The sequence below is a fragment of the Salmo trutta genome, chromosome 18 (assembly GCF_901001165.1).
Source record: "Salmo trutta chromosome 18, fSalTru1.1, whole genome shotgun sequence".
NCBI classification, from domain to species: Eukaryota; Metazoa; Chordata; class Actinopteri; order Salmoniformes; family Salmonidae; genus Salmo; species Salmo trutta.
The window spans coordinates 11,792,952-11,813,292 of NC_042974.1; the positions used below are offsets into that span (position 1 = coordinate 11,792,952).

At 42.5% G+C, this 20,341-nt stretch overlaps 2 protein-coding genes across 6 annotated transcripts in view; both read right to left on the reverse strand.

Moving 5' to 3' along the window:
• Positions 1–296: 296 nt before the first annotated feature.
• dync2li1 (dynein, cytoplasmic 2, light intermediate chain 1) lies at positions 297–9,391 on the reverse strand. 2 transcript variants are annotated; one of them, XM_029697690.1, is made up of 13 exons: positions 9,233–9,391; positions 8,831–8,963; positions 8,133–8,167; positions 7,969–8,038; positions 7,806–7,894; positions 7,482–7,677; positions 6,248–6,316; positions 4,243–4,320; positions 1,960–2,039; positions 1,720–1,790; positions 1,493–1,590; positions 1,300–1,395; positions 297–487 (listed from the first exon to the last, which is right to left on the reverse strand). In XM_029697690.1, the coding sequence occupies exons 1-13, from the start codon at positions 9,244–9,246 to the stop codon at positions 425–427; spliced, it is 1,092 nt and encodes a 363-aa protein (XP_029553550.1). In that variant the 5' UTR covers positions 9,247–9,391; the 3' UTR covers positions 297–424. The 2 variants fall into 2 exon arrangements, with proteins under 2 accessions (XP_029553550.1, XP_029553549.1); XM_029697689.1 differs by having other exon boundaries at positions 8,831–8,966; positions 9,233–9,385.
• Positions 9,392–11,704: 2,313 nt separating this feature from the next.
• LOC115152834 (centrosomal protein of 170 kDa) overlaps positions 11,705–20,341 on the reverse strand; it is a 76,302-nt gene continuing 67,665 nt past the window's right edge. For 3 of the 4 annotated variants that reach the window (XM_029697694.1, XM_029697692.1, XM_029697691.1), the window contains 6 exons: positions 16,592–16,850; positions 15,519–15,699; positions 14,266–14,516; positions 14,065–14,158; positions 13,874–13,925; positions 11,705–13,709 (listed from right to left, as the gene is read on the reverse strand). In XM_029697694.1, the coding sequence (XP_029553554.1) occupies positions 13,453–13,709; positions 13,874–13,925; positions 14,065–14,158; positions 14,266–14,516; positions 15,519–15,699; positions 16,592–16,850 (1,094 nt within the window). In that variant the 3' untranslated portion in view covers positions 11,705–13,452. The remainder of the gene's footprint in view (positions 13,710–13,873; positions 13,926–14,064; positions 14,159–14,265; positions 14,517–15,518; positions 15,700–16,591; positions 16,851–20,341) is intronic. The other variant, XM_029697693.1, reaches the window with a different exon arrangement.

A 20,341-nucleotide genomic window follows, 5' to 3' on the forward strand; every position in this document is an offset into this window, starting at 1 on the left:
ACTGGGAATGTGATGAAAGAAATAAAAGTTGAGATAAATAATTCTCTCTACTATTATTCTGACATGCCACATTCTTAAAATAAAGTGGTGATCCTAACTGACCTAAGACAGGGAATTTTTACTTTGATTAAATGTCACGAATTGTGAAAAACTGAGTTTAAATGTATTTGGCTAAGGTGTATGTAAACTTCCGACTTCAGCTGTATGAATCCAAAACAATCGATATGAAATGTTCTTCAGTATATGATAATGTGAGCAGTTCTCTGGGTTTATTAAATGACTGTACAGGAGTCTGCTATGGCTGAAGTCTGTACGGTTTATTGAGTGACTGGACAGGTGTTTGCCATGGCTGAAATCCGTCTGTGCTTTAGAACATTCTGTTCTTTTGATCTCATTGGCTGAGAGAGGTGATGAGTCCATTAAGTTAGGTCTCCAGTTCCAGGCCTTTCCAAGACTTGGACACGTTTCTCTTGTACTGATCCAGTTCCTGTAGAAAAGACAGAAGGCACAATGTTATCATGAGTGTTTGGGGTTCATTCTACATGGTTTATCTATCCTATAGAATCCTATAGTGTTAAAACCATGTCAGGATACCATGCAAGACGACTGTCAAACAATGTAAGCTGTATAACAGAAAGCTGTTCTGGATGCTGAGCTCAGGGTTCAGCTGACTGATTCAGTTAGGTGATACATCTGACATGCTGTATATGACAGAGTCAATCAATATTGCTGGTAAAAACATATGAAACTCAGCGTGACCCGGAACTGAATCTGACCTCATAAAAACCCATCTATAAAGGTTGCATCTGAAGCAAGTTCCACCTAATGGCCCTGTCTGGGTTCCTAGACTCATCTATCAAGGCACATGTTTGAGTCTTTAGTATCCACATTCTGTATATTGGCATGGATTCAGTAACCCAGCCTCTCAACTCCTATTGGCTGACTCCACCCATCACATGATCCCTGTCCAATGGGAGTGCTATCTGATTCAGTGACAATAAAACATCATCTGGACTCTTGGCTACAGACAGATACACACCAGAGGTTACTTTAGTTCAGGGTTATTACGGGGCAATGCAGTGTAACTGGGCTTACTAGAAGACAAGTAGAGATGGTTGAGCTAGATTAGAAATACATGATAATCTTGACAATCTCCATGGACTCATACAGTGTGTGCTGTAGCCAACTCTTCTAACCCTAGGGTTACGTTTACACAGGCAGCCCAATTCTGATTTTTTTCCCCACTTTTTCTTTTGACCAATCAGATCAGAAACATTGGAGTTAAGACAGGGTTCATACCGTGTCTTTCTGGGCCCTCATGGAGTCAATCTGGGGCTCACTATACTGGGGGTCCTTGGCTGGGTCCTTCAGCTCTCTGTGGTGGTCACTGGTGTTCTGGTGGAAGACACGAGTAATGGATCAGTATCACACACACACATATATTAACCTGTATGTGTGAATGAGAGTGTATTTGTCCGTATGCAGGAATTACCTCAGGAGGGAAAACGACCTCAAACACTTTCTTCCACAGATCTAGAGGGTTTTTAGCATGAAGAGTCCCAATGTCCACATCTGTGGTTGGGGGAGAACCTGGAAAGTAGAGTGACATCAACTGTGTCATGTTACAATAACATACACAGTATCAGTATGATAAACAGTAGGGCACTTTAACACTGCCGTAATAATTGTTACCACAAGGGGGTGCTAAACACAACTCGCCTATCTGGCTGAGGGAGTCCATCCCAGCTGGAATGATTAGAGGTTTACTGAGGTCAGAGGACATAGATTTCCTGTCAGTATAGGAGGAAACATGTACATCTGTGTTAATGTTGAATGACAGTGGACATTAATTATACTGGGCCTAAGTCTAGTGCTCTCAAATGATGACAAATTGCGGCACTGTCAAACTGGCATTGACTAACTGTGGCATAAACAGATGGAGGGTACAACAGCTCTTACCCTTTCTCTGTCCCGAATCCTAGTTGTGTGAATAAGCTCTTAGTTTTGGACATCAAGCTCTCAGACTTGCTGCTGGTAAACTACAGGTGAAAGGATGGACAGATGGTGAGGTAGAGAATAGACAGGTGAAAGGATGGACAGATGGTGAGGTAGAGAATAGACAGGTGAAAGGATGGACAGATGGTGAGGTAGAGAATAGACAGGTGAAAGGATGGACAGATGGTGAGGTAGAGAATAGACAGGTGAAAGGATGGACAGATGGTGAGGTAGAGAATCGACAGGTGAAAGGATGGACAGATGGTGAGGTAGAGAATCGACAGGTGAAAGGATGGACAGATGGTGAGGTAGAGAATCGACAGGTGAAAGGATGGACAGATGGTGAGGTAGAGAATCGACAGGTGAAAGGATGGACAGATGGTGAGGTAGAGAATCGACAGGTGAAAGGATGGACAGATGGTGAGGTAGAGAATCGACAGGTGAAAGGATGGACAGATGGTGAGGTAGAGAATAGACAGGTGAAAGGATGGACAGATGGTGAGGTAGAGAATAGACAGGTGAAAGGATGGACAGATGGTGAGGTAGAGAATAGACAGGTGAAAGGATGGACAGATGGTGAGGTAGAGAATAGACAGGTGAAAGGATGGACAGATGGTGAGGTAGAGAATAGACAGGTGAAAGGATGGACAGATGGTGAGGTAGAGAATAGACAGGTGAAAGGATAGACAGATGGTGAGGTAGAGAATAGACAGGTGAAAGGATAGACAGATGGTGAGGTAGAGAATAGACAGGTGAAAGGATGGACAGATGGTGAGGTAGAGAATAGACAGGTGAAAGGATGGACAGATGGTGAGGTAGAGAATAGACAGGTGAAAGGATGGACAGATGGTGAGGTAGAGAATAGACAGGTGAAAGGATGGACAGATGGTGAGGTAGAGAATAGACAGGTGAAAGGATGGACAGATGGTGAGGTAGACAGGTGAAAGGATGGACAGATGGTGAGGTAGAGAATAGACAGGTGAAAGGATGGACAGATGGTGAGGTAGAGAATAGACAGGTGAAAGGATGGACAGATGGTGAGGTAGAGAATAGACAGGTGAAAGGATGGACAGATGGTGAGGTAGAGAATAGACAGGTGAAAGGATGGACAGATGGTGAGGTAGAGAATAGACAGGTGAAAGGATGGACAGATGGTGAGGTAGAGAATAGACAGGTGAAAGGATGGACAGATGGTGAGGTAGAGAATAGACAGGTGAAAGGATGGACAGATGGTGAGGTAGAGAATAGACAGGTGAAAGGATGGACAGATGGTGAGGTAGAGAATAGACAGGTGAAAGGATGGACAGATGGTGAGGTAGAGAATAGACAGGTGAAAGGATGGACAGATGGTGAGGTAGAGAATAGACAGGTGAAAGGATGGACAGATGGTGAGGTAGAGAATAGACAGGTGAAAGGATGGACAGATGGTGAGGTAGAGAATAGACAGGTGAAAGGATGGACAGATGGTGAGGTAGAGAATAGACAGGTGAAAGGATGGACAGATGGTGAGGTAGAGAATAGACAGGTGAAAGGATGGACAGATGGTGAGGTAGAGAATCGACAGGTGAAAGGATGGACAGATGGTGAGGTAGAGAATAGACAGGTGAAAGGATGGACAGATGGTGAGGTAGAGAATAGACAGGTGAAAGGATGGACAGATGGTGAGGTAGAGAATAGACAGGTGAAAGGATGGACAGATGGTGAGGTAGAGAATAGACAGGTGAAAGGATGGACAGATGGTGAGGTAGAGAATCGACAGGTGAAAGGATGGACAGATGGTGAGGAAGAGAATAGACAGGTGAAAGGATGGACAGATGGTGAGGTAGAGAATAGACAGGTGAAAGGATGGACAGATGGTGAGGTAGAGAATAGACAGGTGAAAGGATGGACAGATGGTGAGGTAGAGAATAGACAGGTGAAAGGATGGACAGATGGTGAGGTAGAGAATAGACAGGTGAAAGGATGGACAGATGGTGAGGTAGAGAATAGACAGGTGAAAGGATGGACAGATGGTGAGGTAGAGAATAGACAGGTGAAAGGATGGACAGATGGTGAGGTAGAGAATAGACAGGTGAAAGGATGGACAGATGGAAAGGCAGAAAGAATAGAACATCTTGTGTAATGAAACGATACCATCACTCATACATAGCATTTGAGATACTTGTTTGATATAGCCTACAGTGAAATACTGATATGCATAGGCACATTGGCAACTGTGATTATGACTATTAGGCCTATGGTTCTTACAATTAAAGAAGCTGCGTAGTAATGAGAAATAAACCGAAGGGTCTTGCAGATCACTTTCCTCTTCTCAGAGTCAAAGTCCTACAAAGAAAAGGTATTTATCCGTCAAATACGGACAACTTTTCCAGAAAACCAGAAATCAATAGAAATAGCCAACAATTGTAAACACAAATCCAACAACTACATTCTTCAGGGTGAATATACACTACCGGTCAAAAGTTTTAGAACACCTACTTATTCAACGTTTTTTCTTAAATTTTTACTCTTTTCTACATTGTAGAATAATATTGAAGACATCAAAACTATGAAATATCACATATGGAATCATGTAGTAACATAAAAAGTGTTAAACAAATCAAAATATATTTTATATGAGATTCTTCAAATAGCCAACCTTTGCCTTGATGACAGCTTTGCACACTCTTGGCATTCTCTCAACTAGCTTCACCTGGAATGCTTTTCCAACAGTCTTGAAGGAGTTTCCACATATGCTGAGCACTTGTTGGCTGCTTTTCCCTCACTCTGCGGTCCAACTCATCTCAAACCATCTCAATTTGGTTGAGGTCGGCGGATTGTGGAGGCCAGGTCATCTGATGCAGCACTCCATCACTCCCCTTCTTGGTAAAATAGCCCTTACACAGCCTGGAGGTGTGTTGGGTCATTGTCCTGTTGAAAAACAAATGATAGTCCTACTAAGCCAAAACCAGATGGGATGGCGTATTGCTGCAGAATGCTGTGGTAGCCATGCTGGTTAAGTGTGCCTTGAATTCTAAATAAATCACATAAGTCACCAGCAAAGCACCCCCACACCATCACAGCTCCTCCTCCATGCTTTATGGTGGGAAATACACATGCAGAGATCATCCGTTCCCCCACACCGCGTCGTGTCTTTACACGGCGTTTGGAACCAAAAATCTACAATTTGGACTCCAGACCAAAGGACACATTTCCACCAGTCTATTGTCCATTGCTCGTGTTTCTTGGCCCAAGCAAGTCTCTTCTTCTTATTGGTGTCCTTTAGTAGTGGTTTCTTTGCAGAAATTCGACCATGAAGGCCTGATTCACATTCTCCTCTGAACAGTTGATGTTGAGATGCGTCTTACTTGAACTCTGTGAAGCATTTATTTGGACTGCAATTTCTGAGGCTGGTGACTCTAATGAACTTATCCTCTGCAGCAGAGGTAACTGTGTCTTCCTTTCCTGTGGTGGTCCTCATGAGAGACAGTTTCATCATAGCGCTTGATGGTTTTTGCGACTGCACTTGAAGAAATGTAAAAGTTCTTGACATTTTCTGTATTGACTGACCTTCATGTCTTAAAGTAATGATGGACTGTCATTTTCTTTGCTTATTTGAGCTGTTCTTGCCATAATATGTACTTGGTCTTTTACCAAATAGGGCTATCTTCTCTATACCCCCCCTACCTTGTCCCAACACAACTGATTGGCTCAAATGCATTAAGAAGGAAATAAATTCCACAAATTAACTTTTAGGATGGCGCACCTGTTAATTGAAATGCATTCCAGGTGACTACCTCATGAAGCTGGTTGAGAGAATGCCAAGAGTGTGCAATGCTGTCATCAAGGCAGGTAGCCTAGCGGTTAGAGCGTTGGACTAGTAACCGAAAGGTTGCAAGATCGAATCACCGAGCTGACAAGGTAAAAATTTGTCGCTCTGCCCCTGAACAAGGCAGTTAACCCACTGTTCCTAGGCCGTCATTGAAAATAAGAATTTGTTCTTAACTGACTTGCCTAGTTAAATAAATATAAAAAAGGCAAAGGGTGGCTATTTGAAAAATCTCAAATACAAAATATATTATTTGCTTGACACTTTTTTTGGTTACAACATGATTCCATATGTGTTATATCATAGTTTTGATGTCTCACTATTATTCTACAATGTAGAAAATAGTCAAAATAAAGAAAAACCCTAGAATGAGTAGGTGTTCTAAAACTTTTGACCGTAGTGTACTTATCAATACCTCTCAGATGAGTAGAAAACATATCCCACCTGAAATATATCAAACTTGCTGCCAATAATCAGCAGTGGAACAGGGAAGGGGTTGATCAGCTCTCTGTCCTGTTGGGAGACTCAGAGTTAATAGCCTATGTAGCAAAGACTCCTTTTACATTAATAATGCTGTGCTTTTTTTTTTATCATAACTACTAGAAAAAGTTCTTCAAAAAGAAAGGAGGACCAAGGCACTCTTCATATAATTGATTAAAATGCCTTTATTAGTATGGCATGTTCAATAGAAACAATGTTTTTAAAAAACCGACGCGTTTCGGCTGCATGGTCTTCATCAGGGTGTACAAAGAAATAATACAATGTTCTCTGTTTAACAGCTTTTCCAATTAACCCTAATTAGAAGGGGGAGTGGTTAAAATTGATTGGACACACCTAGTAAGCAATAGTATACACACTTTAAAGTGAAATGCTGTAGCTATGTTATCATAAAAATGTAACTCCAAACTAGAAGTATCAGAACACTTAGAAAGGTAGTTCTAACCTTAAATATGTCTGGGCGAAGTGTCAAGAATAAGAAAGCAATACATTCCATAGTACACTAGAACACAGCAAAACATGAACAACAAAAGTCTAAACATAGCTGAGGGCAATTGAGCAAAGATATCCACTAGATGACAGCAAATGTACCCATCACAACCCATCTAGTGGATATCTTTGCTCAATTGCCCTCAGCTATGTTTAGACTTTTGTTGTTCATGTTTTGCTGTGTTCTAGTGTAATTTGGAATGTATTGCTTTCTTATTCTTGACACTTCGCCCAGACATATTTAAGGTTAGAACTACCTTTCTAAGTGTTCTGATACTTCTAGTTTGGAGTTACATTTTTATGATAACATAGCTACAGCATTTCACTTTAAAGTGTGTATACTATTGCTTACTAGGTGTGTCCAATCAATTTTAACCACTCCCCCTTCTAATTAGGGTTAATTGGAAAAGCTGTTAAACAGAGAACATTGTATTATTTCTTTGTACACCTTGATGAAGGCCATGCAGCCGAAACGCGTCGGTTTTTTAAAAACATTGTTTCTATTGAACATGCCATACTAATAAAGGCATTTTAATCAATTATATGAAGAGTGCCTTGGTCCTCCTTTCTTTTTGAAGACCAACTCAACCCTTTTACCAAAGAGCACCTTCTGTCTACCAACATTTACTATTATGTACCTTAGTAGCGCTTCCCTTCCTCCTCTTTCTACTAGAAAAAGTTGTTGTCTTACCGGGTGGTCTTTAGGGAGAACCATTGGGGGTCTGTTCTGGGCCTGCTGCTTGGACCCAGCTTTGGACTCTACTGTCCTTTGTTGCTTGGAGCAAGCTTTCTCCACCTGGGTCCGTGTTGTCTGAAGCAGCCTCTCCATGGTTCCCCATAGAGCATTGGGCTTGGACAGGTCCAGAACCAGCACCACAGACAGAGACCTGAGAAACCACACATAGACCTCTTTACTTTCATCAGCACAATGTCTCTGCAGAGTGGCTTTAGAGAAGAGGGCATGTGATGAACTACTCATTTAAGAAGCCGTTTAGGTAGTGGGACTGGGACTGACCTGACATTCTGAGCAGTGATGGGGATCTGAACCAGGTCTGATAGGGAGGTACCTCCACCCAGCTCCCACAGGTGAGCTATGTCTTTGGGCTGGAGGAGGAGAACAACAGGTCAGACTGATAATCACACACCCTGGAATTGTACAAATGAAAGCGGTGTCATACCGTGTTGTGTCCTCGCGCCCGTCTACCAAAGGTGTACTCCAACGCTAGAGTTGGTTTAGGAGGTTCATCCCTAGAAGAGAACAACATATAACTCACAGTAATAGAGACAGCTATGCTAGTATCTTACTATAAAAATACATCAGTGGTACTGAGAATAAACTCACCTGTCGAGGCACCGGAGCAAAATTGTAGTTTTACCCTAAGAGGGGGGGGGGGGAAATATGATTATCAAGGATATCAACCACCCGAGCCACTGCCTGTTCACACCGCTACCATCCAGAAGGCGAGGTCAGTGCATCGAACGCCGGGCCTCTCTCAAGGCCATCAGACTGCTAAACAGCAATCACTAACTCAGAGAGGCTGCTGCCTACATTGAGACCCAATCACTGGCCACTTTAAGAAATGGATCACTAGTCACTTTATACAATGCACTGTAAATATTGCCACTTTAATAATGTTTACATATCGTACATTACTCATATCACATGCATATACTGTAATTCATACCATCTATTGCACCTTGCCTATGCCGCTCGGCCATCGCTCATCCATATACTTACATGTACATATTCTCATTCACCCCTTCAGATTTGTGTGTATTAGGTAGTTGTTGGGGAATTGTTAGGTATTACTGCACTGTTGGAACTAGAAGCACAAGCATTTCGCTACACTCGCATTAACATCTGCTAATCATGTGTATGTGACACATAAAATTGATTTGTAAGTTACTGCTGTGCTGGAACAAAAGCCTTCACACCCATTAGCTCTCCAGGACCAGACTTAGAGAACCCGGATCTCACTATTAGGAGGACTGTTAGCTAGTTTCTCCAGACACACAGTCATAAAGATGGCTACAGCTTACCCCTGCTTTATTCCCAATGAAGAACACGGTTCTCTCGTTGAGTGACACTGGATCAACTCCGCCATCCTCCTCCCCTCCTTTCCCGTCCTCCCGACTCTGAACCTCCGCAGAGGCCAACTCCCATAGCGTGTCACTACTAGACAAAAGTTACGATGTAACCTTATTTGTTCATTCTGATAGTTTGTTGTCGCCCATAACAACGTTGTTAATAGCTGAGTGGCTAGCTAACATTAGCTAGCGTAACATTATATCAAATATACTGGTAACTAGCTAACCCCCGTTTAGCTGTGGTTAAATGGTTTGCTAAAAAGGACGGTCCTCTGCTGCTACTAGCTAGTTAGCTAACGTTAGTTTAGAAAAACATGCAAAATTGGAAGACCAAAGTGGCAAACAAGATCTTACCTTATCTTTGGCATTGACTACCTTTAAATTAAATATAAAGACTTGAGTTTGATTGCCCCGTTGTTTGAAAATATGAAAGTCTAGCTTAACGTTTAAATGTCAGTCGCCTCAGATCGGTAAACGTTGCGCTGGGCAACGTCGCAGTTCGATGATGGAATATAGCACTTTGCCCAAAGGGTTTGTGGGAAAGGCAGTTTCAAGAGTCAGAGACTAACGTTAGATGAAAAACATAATCATTTACAGGATGAGCCACAGTAATTCTGTACTTTTTGGTGATGGATGTACAGTTTTAGAATCATAAGGACCTTATCTTTCATTCAGCGAGAAATACAAAATCTATTCACAGTTAAAAATGGAGACACCTTGATAGGGATTATGTGTTCCCACACAGCCAGATCTGCAGAAAAAAAGGATGACAAGAGACGACCACCGGTGCTAATTAGCTATCGAGCATGTTATGAACACCTGCGTCTAAGTGTAACTGGGAAAGTGTAGTTTGGTCGCATGGAGGCTCCATAGCTGTATGGATCTGTTACTGCTACAGTGTAGTTTAGTAGGATGGATGCCCCTATAGCTGTATGGATCTCTAACTGCTACAGTGTAGTTTAGTAGGATGGATGCCCCTATAGCTGTATGGATCTCTAACTGCTACAGTGTAGTTTAGTAGGATGGATGCCCCTATAGCTGTATGGATCTCTAACTGCTACAGTGTAGTTTAGTAGGATGGATGCCCCTATAGCTGTATGGATCTCTAACTGCTACAGTGTAGTTTAGTAGGATGGATGCCCCTATAGCTGTATGGATCTGTTACTGCTACAGTGTAGTTTAGTAGGATGGATGCCCCTATAGCTGTATGGATCTCTAACTGCTACAGTGTAGTTTAGTAGGATGGATGCCCCTATAGCTGTATGGATCTCTAACTGCTACAGTGTAGTTTAGTAGGATGGATGCCCCTATAGCTGTATGGATCTGTTACTGCTACAGTGTAGTTTAATAGGATGGATGCCCCTATAGCTGTATGGATCTCTAACTGCTACAGTGTAGTTTAGTAGGATGGATGCCCCTATAGCTGTATGGATCTGTAACTGCTACAGTGTAGTTTAGTAGGATGGATGCCCCTATAGCTGTATGGATCTGTTACTGCTACAGTGTAGTTTAGTAGGATGGATGCCCCTATAGCTGTATGGATCTCTAACTGCTACAGTGTAGTTTAGTAGGATGGATGCCCCTATAGCTGTATGGATCTGTTACTGCTACAGTGTAGTTTAGTAGGATGGATGGCCCTATAGCTGTATGGATCTCTAACTGCTACAGTGTAGTTTAGTAGGATGGATGCCCCTATAGCTGTATGGATCTGTTACTGCTACAGTGTAGTTTAGTAGGATGGATGCCCCTATAGCTGTATGGATCTGTAACTGCTACAGTGTAGTTTAGTAGGATGGAGGCACCATAGCTGTATGGATCTCTAACTGCTACAGTTAAATATTACTTTTTTTAAAAGGATTCTTTCTCGCTGATGAAAGATAAGGGCCATATGTTTCGAAAGCCATATCGCATGCGATGATTATTGATGTTATTAAAAGTTAAAACACAGCGTCAGGATTATAGTTCACGAGGCAGTCGTGGACGAAGCTAACCGCTGAGAATTATTTACAAACCTGAGTCTTCCAAGAGTGCAATGTTACCCCTGCTTTGCTAAATCGCAGGCAGTAGCTCACAAGTCTTGGAAGTCAGCAAGTTCCAAAATGTTTTGCTTGTCAGCAATCACGTTTTTAAGATATGTAACTTTCAAAATACCTTATGGGGAAGATTTCTGTATGATTTCGGTATTTTGAAAGTTACATATCTTGAAAACTTGATTGCTGACAAGCAAAACATTTTGGAACTATGTCAACAATGGACTAATGAAACAAATACCAAAATTCAGTTTTTGGAGTATTCCTTTAAGTAGGCTAGTTTTAGGGGTATCTGTACTTTACTTAAGTATTTATATTTGTGACAACTTTTGCTTTTAATCTGGTACATTCCTAAAGGAAATTTTACATTTTAAAAAGTCAGGAAAATTGTAAGGCAGAGCAATTATGGATGGCTGTCTGCGCTATTTAAATGTCCTTATATCAAATAGTTTATGTTACAGGTGTATAGGTTACACAACAAGATTACTAGGAGAGATGGAGACCCCTCACACTTTGTGGACAAATCCAAAACGGAGGTTGCAAAAATAGAGATGATTGATTTGGACAATATGATTATTCCCAAAAAGTGCATTGAGCAGAAAAGTGCATAAATGAAAGGTGAAAAAGAAAATACAAATGTTTAGGTATCAAACCATCATCAGTGTTAAGGTGAGCAAACAAACCAGTCTAAAAACTGCTCAGTATGAAAACACATGAGTCACCATGAAATAGGTGTGCAAACTATAACTCATTGAATACCAACCTGTCTTGTTTCTACAGCAAAAATCAATGTAAATAAGGGAAGAATCTAAACTTTTTATTTCATTGAAAAAAAGTAACATAACAAAAAACATGAATTGCAACAATAAAATACATTGAATTAACAAAATAAATAAAATGGTGGTTTATACGAAACAGAAAAGTAAAACACTGATAAGATGTGTAAACTTTCAAATTAACAAAAAAAGTATACCGAGCATTTCATTATTCCCACCACTTTCTTTTTTAATGTAATATACTGACAAACATGATGGTGTGCAGAGGATAGGTACAGAGGCATCTCATTCTGATATCAGCTGTTCTATTTAGGTTTTTGGTTTTGTCCTTTTGAATTCGTAAAACCACTCACGGTGACACTTGAAGAGCTTTTGACACATTTGACAAATTATACAATTTCAGCCCACTCTTGATGATTCCTCATCTTTAAAAAACATTATGCCATTTTAATATTCAAAATGGGCACTTAGTGACATCAAAGTCTGTCTATGAAGCAGAAAAGATGGAGCATGTCTTCTGGTACCTAACTTCACTATTGCTTAAGTATCTAAATACTGTTGCACTATCTTGAATACATTTTATACTACGACACATAACTTTACATGAAAGGCTTGTAAAATGGTCAGGCTAACCCTCCAAAAGGGAACTAAAGAGAAGCAGCAAACGCAGTGAGGATGTCAAGTCTATACACACATACTGTTTGAGTACATGAAAACATCCTCCCTTATGGAAATGTAGAATAGTGAGCGATTCAATGTCAGTAAAAGGCTTGCTATAGAAGTCTTATGATCATCATTCATATATGTAGTAATGACAGTGGTTATAGCTAATGCAACTTTGACAGTAACTTCTTTCTTTAATGACAGTGGTTACTGCTAATGAAGCTTTGACGGTAACTTTGTTGTAGTCATGTTGTTTCATACAATTTTAAAGACCAATTTAAAGTCCTTGTAAATCAACACTAAACAAACAGAGGTCCTTTTGGTAGAAGACCAACCAGCTCTCTCCAACAAAGGCCATTCTGGGTGTACATCTTGTAAACGATTATGGACTCATGTTACTGTATAAAGTACTACAGTAAAGAGGAGGGATTCAGAACAGTCCAAGATGAAAAAGATCTGGTCAACGTCACATTTTCGTTTTCACTTCCAGTTTACAAAGATACTGCATAGTCGTAACAGGAAAAAGATCAAGTAATGCAAATCATATGAAATATGGAATTCAGGTCAAGGACCAGGCTTAAGGGCTCTACACAGTCTACGCAAACGGAGCCAACGGAGGTCCGTTTGTGTTGTGTTCCAAAAATGATTCGTTTAGACTACATACAAGCATCACTGTACTGTAACATAGTTTAACATGGTACTGTAACAGTCTTAAATCGTTTCAAACAGTAAAAACATTTTTTTCATGTGAATTGCATTTCACCATAATAATGTATAAGATTCTCTGGGTACAGAATTGCTCAGAGAAGCTGAAATTCTGTATTTTAGACAAATGTGTGCAGAAAATAGATAGAAAACAGATTACCAGCAAAACAGACAAATTACCATTCAAAATACAATAAGTAACATTTTGAGTTTGCTCCACTGTACACTTATTTCACATTTGAAAACTTGGCTCACATAAAAAAACTCTTTACTGTTAGCTTTGGTAGGTTACTGGTTATAGGGTGGTGGATGTTCATCCTGAAATATTCCCGAAAGAGGAGAAATTGTTCTTTGAGGCAGGTGTTCTATATACGAAGCATCGCAGAGGGTGGGAACCTCTTCACTTCTTAGTGATGTCACCCTCTTCTCCACTGGGGCGGATGCGGTTGAAGTGCAGGCTTCCCAGGTCTCTGGTTGACACAGACCCTGACCCCTTAGTGGGTGCCGAGGAGGCGGTGTAGCCCTTGGCTGCAGGGCCTGGGAGGGTCTTCTGGGGCCCCTGAGAACCAGGAGAGGGCATGGGTGTAAGGGGGCTGGTCAGGTCAAGGCTGCTCAGGGCATCCAGGGTGCCTTCAGGATCCACCATAACATTTATCACTGTATGAGAAATACAGAATGGTTGAAAAAGATGAGCTTTTGTTTGGTTTTGATCATATATGTTGAAGCAGGTGGAATGCATGAAGTGAAACTAATGTGTGTATAAGTCTGAATCTATTTGCAATGCACATTCCTCTTAGCGGTGGTCTGCCGCGCTCTCACACCTTGTAGCTGCTTCTCCACTCTCTTCAGCTCCAAGACGATAGAGGAGATGTCCTATTCCAAGAGAGGTAAGAGGAAGTCGTGGCATTAGAGAGGAATAAAAGTATCTTCCTTATAAAAGTTGCTTTGTTATGATGCATTTTTTTTTTAAACAATAATGAAAAAATACATGTACAACCTGTTTTTTCCTTACCTTGTTGGAGGTTTTGAGGAGTGGTATGTCGCTGTCAGATCGGAGTTTGCTCTCAATCTCATCCCAATTCCTGTCCTTGTCTTTGAACAATATTCTGGAAAATCATAGTTCATAGAGCTAAGACTTGCTTTGCTAACATCTCCTTGATCTCTTGTGAATGTCAGATATAGAGATAAACAACATAAAGAGCTTGATTGTTACCGTATTTTTCCTGCTGTTTTGTCAACAGACTGTCTGATTTGGGCTGACAGCTGAGAGACAGATGTGAGCAGCAGACTGTCCAACACCGCCTCATCTCTGTTCCATGTGCGTCTCTGGAGGACGCAGTCCAGGCTGTCTGGGGCCCGGGGGCGGTGCGCCACAGCGCGTCCGTTTATCTCAGGGGCCTTGTTCTGCACCACAGGAGGGATTTTCCTGAAGTTGAGGCTCTCGTCAAACACACAGTCAATCAGCTATGAGGGGAAGAGGAAGTGATGAGGGTCAGTTACATGTGGCATCTGTATGATGCTGTGGTTTCCACAACTTAACCACGACTGGAGCATGTTATACTGTATCTACTCGGTATTAATGTATACTATCACTATGCTACAGATTATCATAATATGAGTTAGATTAATTAGGTATTAAAGAAGTTAGCAGAGAAAGGTCAATGAAAGCTTGTTAATAACATTTTAATATACACACTTTAGTTATATCTGAACAGTATATAGCATACTCAAAATGGGATAGAGGAAAGCTCAAAGCATAATGCCAGTTCACAGTCTACACCTTCTGCAGCAGATCAAAGCATACTGCCAGTTCACAGTCCACACCTTCTGCAGCAGATCAAAGCATAACGCCAGTTCACAGTCCCCCCAACTGCAGCAGATCAAAGCATAATGCCTGTTCACAGTCCACATCTTCTGCAGATCAAAGCATAATGCCAGTTCACAGTCCCACCTTCTGCAGCAGATCAAAGCATAATGCCAGTTCACAGTCCACACCTTCTGCAGCAGATCAAAGCATAATGCCAGTTCACAGTCCCACCTTCTGCAGCAGATCAAAGCATAATGCCAGTTCACAGTCCACACCTCCTGCAGCTGACCACAGCAAAACGCCAGATCACAGTCGACACCTTCTGCAGATCAAAGCATAATGCTAGTTCATAGTCCACACCTGCAGCTTCTCAAAGCAAAACGCCAGTTCACAGTCCACACCTTCTGCAGCTTCTCAAAGCATAACGCCAGTTCACAGTCCACACCTTCTGCAGCAGATCAAAGCATAATGCCAGTTCACAGTCCACACCTTCTGCAGCAGATCAAAGCATAATGCCAGTTCACAGTCCACACCTCCTGCAGCTGATCACAGCAAAACGCCAGTTCACAGTCCACAACTTCTGCAGCTGATCAAAGCCAAAGTGATGCTGAAACAGTATGTTGAGCATTAGCAGTAGAAGGAAGGAAGAAGTCAAACACCTTTTGCAAGCCCTCCTGCGTGCCCTCCTGGGTGTCAATGGTGGAGCCGGGTGTGGTGGCGGCGGTGCTGACCGTGGTGCTGGGAGCCGTGCCAGAGGAGCTGACTGAGTCGATCTCTCCGGCCACATCGTGGATCTCCCGGGCGAGGATGGCCAGGTCCTTGGTCAGGTCTTGACTGATCCTACGCACACAGGGAAATAACCACACAGGCTGCTGGAACACTTCTCTAAATCAGTACACACACAGATATCTCACAATGATACAGTATTACCTAAGACTACTCATTAGACATTGAGGAACTTCTGTAAGTCAGCCTCAACAAAAAGCATTTAGCCTACTGTATAATCAATTGACACAGCAGATAGAACCATTCTAAAGATGTAAAATTGTCTAACCTCCATCTAGAGGCCGAAGTGAATTGACAATATTCACTTGTAAACGACAATATCCTACACAAGCATTGTATGCAGGGAACCTGAACTAAAAAATGTTTACACTAAGAGATGCTTGTGATAACATAACGTTATCTTCCATTACTTTCAATCTCCTTGTCTGATGCAGGCCCCTTCTTTTGTAAGAAATTCCTTGTGCTTGCTCTGAGGCAGTATGAATCTGTCCTTTTCTCACTGCTGTCTGCCCAGTTCAGTCTCCCTGATCCAAATCCAATCAGTTTTCCACTTACATTTTTTTGTGGAAACAACGTTGATTCAACCAGTTTTTGCCCAGTGGGATGGTTCTATCTCATGACCATCATACTATGTGAAAGTCCCTGCTGAGTCGGGAACCATTTATTACAGCTTGACAAAACAGAGCACCTCAGTTAGAGTGGACTAACTAAAGATCACAATTGTTTAATGAGAGTGAAAACACTAACCTATTCCTGGGGATGCCCTATCTCCAGATCATATTTACCACCTGTGCCATGTCCATGAGGCATATAAACTCAACTGAGCTTCCTTGTGTGTGTGTGTGTGTGTGTGTGTGTGTGTGTGTGTGTGTGTGTGTGTGTGTGTGTGTGTGTGTGTGTTTGTGTACACATGCCGTCGTGTGTATAAGCTTCAGTAGATGAGTACCTGGCAATCTCCTCGCTGTGAGCGGTCCAGTCCTTGACGTACTCCTCCTGTTGTTCTTTCATGCGGTGTTTGAGGACCACGCCTCCAGGGCCAACCTGACCAGAGTTAAGGCTGCTGGTGGAGCCCCCCAGTCTGGTACCCCTCAGGACTGGGTGTGGGCGCAGGGGGCGCCCGGGTTTGGGGAAGGTTCTGTTGGAGCCAAACTCCTCCTCGGAGGTGGATCCATACTCTGGGGGCAATCGTCTCCACCTGTTAGAGGCTAAGGTCAGGGAGAAAGATACAACACAATTATCTCTTGATAACTGTATTTGAGGGTATTTCAGTCATTCAAAAAGCAGCGGATGCTCACATTGTCTAAAGCATTCTATCTTAAAGCAAGCCAAGCAGACTTCTGTAACTCTGATCTCTACACAAATCATGACAAGATAGATGTGGTTTTAACAGTGGCACATAAAGATCTCTACACAAATCATGACAAGATAGCCTGATGTGAGGCTGGTGGAGATGGATGTGGCTCTAAGTTGCACGTAATCAGTGAAGGTACACAGTACCACATAATCAGTGAAGGTATACCACTTGCTCTGTTCCTCTAGCTGGTCACTATTCAAATACACTATAATAGTGAGTCTTTTAATCCTATGTAGGCCTGAATCCAGTGCTTCAATGTGTCCGTTTCCTGTTTCCAGTGACTACTGCTCTTTTAGAAGGTGAGGTCATGGTGGATCAAGCCTTAAAAAAAGTCTAAGTCATGGGGTGGGGTGTATTAAGCTAACATATAGAATTGTTTTAATATGGTCATACCATGGATCATTTAGCGATTTCATTTGAAATTTTAGGACCCCGTTAGGTATCAAAATACTTATTTTGTTTGTACTTATTTGATAAAATGTTTAAATTGGCCTTTACTACCATAGCCCATAGAAACACATTGAATAACACATTCATTTTGAAATGTCTGTCCTATATCTAGGAGATAGAAGAAAGCGCAGGAAATCTTTTTTGGGACACATATTTCACCCCTTATTTTTGTTGTAAAAAAAACTCCTTTCAGACAAGTCCCGTGACACTTGTGAGGGTCGTAGAGCAAAACGGAGAACACCATCGTGTCCGTAATAGTTTTGTAGGCTAAACCATTCAGACACTACAGACATTTTCACAAGAAGACCCATTTTTATGGGGATTTTTTATATTACGTTACTTAGATTGACGCAGCGATGAGTCAGTAGACTCCGGGGATAGCTGACACCTGCATAGCTGATGTTTTGATGTTTTGGCGTGTCGGAAGCATAACTGTGTTGGAGCTGTCAAATCAGTGAGCAGCTGCTCTTGCGACCATTGTCAGGAGGCCACACCCATCCCACTCCCGTTAGAAGTTCAGAAGGAGAAAGTGTAGGATATATAGAAATAATGATGCTGAAATCATGAGAGGTTCTATCAGCCTAATGGAGGTGTGGATTACATCTCACATTCTAGTGTTCAAACTTGTAAACGAGGCTGCATGGGATTTCTATTAATGTGACTCCATGCAGCCAATGGCAATGTCCGCTTTAGGTATAATACCAGGAGCTGCGTGTGGATTTGATAGCTCTAACACAGTTCCACCTCCAACACCACCAGAACAACCGCGATGCGGATGTCGGCTAGCGTGGATCTGGTAGAATCTGAACCTCTTGTTTCAGTTGAAGGGTGTGGATCTGATAGAATCTAAACCTGTCGTTTCAGTTGAAGGGTGTGGATCTGATAGAATCTAAACCTGTCGTTTCAGTTGAAGGGTGTGGAACTGATAGAATCTAAACCTGTCGTTTCAGTTGAAGGGTGTGGATCTGATAGAATCTAAGCCTCTTGTTTCAGTTGAAGGGTGTGGATCTGATAGAATCTAAGCCTCTTGTTTCAGTTGAAGGGTGTGGATCTGATAGAATCTAAACCTGTCGTTTCAGTTGAAGGGTGTGGATCTGATAGAATCTAAACCTGTCGTTTCAGTTGAAGGGTGTGGATCTGATAGAATCTAAACCTGTCGTTTCAGTTGAAGGGTGTGGATCTGATAGAATCTAAGCCTCTTGTTTCAGTTTAAAGTTTTCTATTTACATAACGATGAAAATAATGTAATTGAAGCAATTTTGAGGCTGTATCTAGAATGAAAGGCTATCATTTGACGAGCTTGTGTTAATAATGTCATTATTAGGAACAATGATAAACACCAGCTAAAAAGGCAGACTGATTCCCATCAGCTGACACACAACAAAAGCATCCAACGATGGCGCCCCATCACCCAAGCATCAAACAAGAAGGTATGGACATCTTGGAAGACAAGTTAAGCTATTGCTTCTCACAATGTCACATCTGCGCAAAATGTGTAATGTACAGTGTTGACCAAATGCTCTCTCTAGATTTCAAATATATCAATTGGATTCACTGTAGTAACATCTTAACTACATGACAAGTTCTAATATGCTATGGCAATGTCTTAAAAAACCATTTCCACTAGAGGGAGTACAGCCCCTAAACAACAGAGCCCAGTGCTAATCACAACATTGCTTATGTCTTGCATCAGCAATGAGGTTAGGTTTCCTCAGTGGCAATTGTCTTAATCTGTTTGGCTCTGTATCACCAATTAAGATACACTAAAAGATCAGTCAGCTTTGGCTGATAACAATGTCACTTCTAGCCAATTTGAAACTTGTGGCCATAGGATTTAGACCAGGGCTCCCCAACCCTATTCCTGGAAAGCTACCCTCCTGTAGGTTTACACCGGGGCTCCCCAACCCTGCTCCTGGAAAGCTACCCTCCTGTAGGTTTAAACCGGGGCTCCCCAACCCTGCTCCTGGAAAGCCACCCTCCTGTAGGTTTAAACCGGGGCTCCCCAACCCTGCTCCTGGAAAGCTACCCTCCTGTAGGTTTACACCGGGGCTCCCCAACCCTGCTCCTGGAAAGCTACCCTCCTGTAGGTTTAAACCGGGGCACCCCAACCCTGCTCCTGGAAAGCTACCCTCCTGTAGGTTTAAACCGGGGCTCCCCAACCCTGCTCCTGGAAAGCTACCCTCCTGTAGGTTTAAACCGGGGCTCCCCAACCCTGCTCCTGGAAAGCTACCCCCCTGTAGGTTTACACCAGGGCTCCCCAACCCTGCTCCTGGAGAGCCACCCTCTTGTAGTTTTACACCGGGGCTCCCCAACCCTGTTCCTGGAGAGCCACCCTCCTGTAGGTTTACACCAGGGCTCCCCAACCCTGCTCCTGGAGAGCCACCCTCCTGTAGGTTTACACCAGGGCTCCCCAACCCTGCTCCTGGAGAGCCACCCTCCTGTAGTTTTACACCGGGGCTCCCCAACCCTGTTCCTGGAGAGCTACCCTCCTGTAGGTTTTTTCTCCAACCCCAGTTGTAACTAACCTGGTTCAGCTTATCAAGCAGCTATTATTAAAATCTAAACACCACCACACACACACACACACTAACCACCACCACACACACACACTAAACACCACCACACACACACACACACACACACACACACACACACACACTAAACACCACCACAAAACACACTAAACACCACAACACCACACACACTAAACGCCACCACACACACACACCCACACTAAACACCACCACAACACACACACACACTAAACACCACCCACACACACACACACACACACACACACTAAACACCACCCACACACACACACACTAAACACCACCCACACACTAAACACCACCCACCCACACATACACTAAACACCACTCACACACACAC

Excerpts from the sequence above, each read along its gene's own strand:
- dync2li1 (XM_029697689.1), bottom strand. Across the intron at positions 7,895-7,968 it reads GGGCGCGAGGACACAACACG|CCCAAAGACATAGCTCACCT; the intron begins GTATGACACCGC and ends CTCCTCCTCCAG. Across the intron at positions 488-1,299 it reads TGAGGGCCCAGAAAGACACG|GAACTGGATCAGTACAAGAG; the intron begins GTATGAACCCTG and ends TCTTTTCTACAG.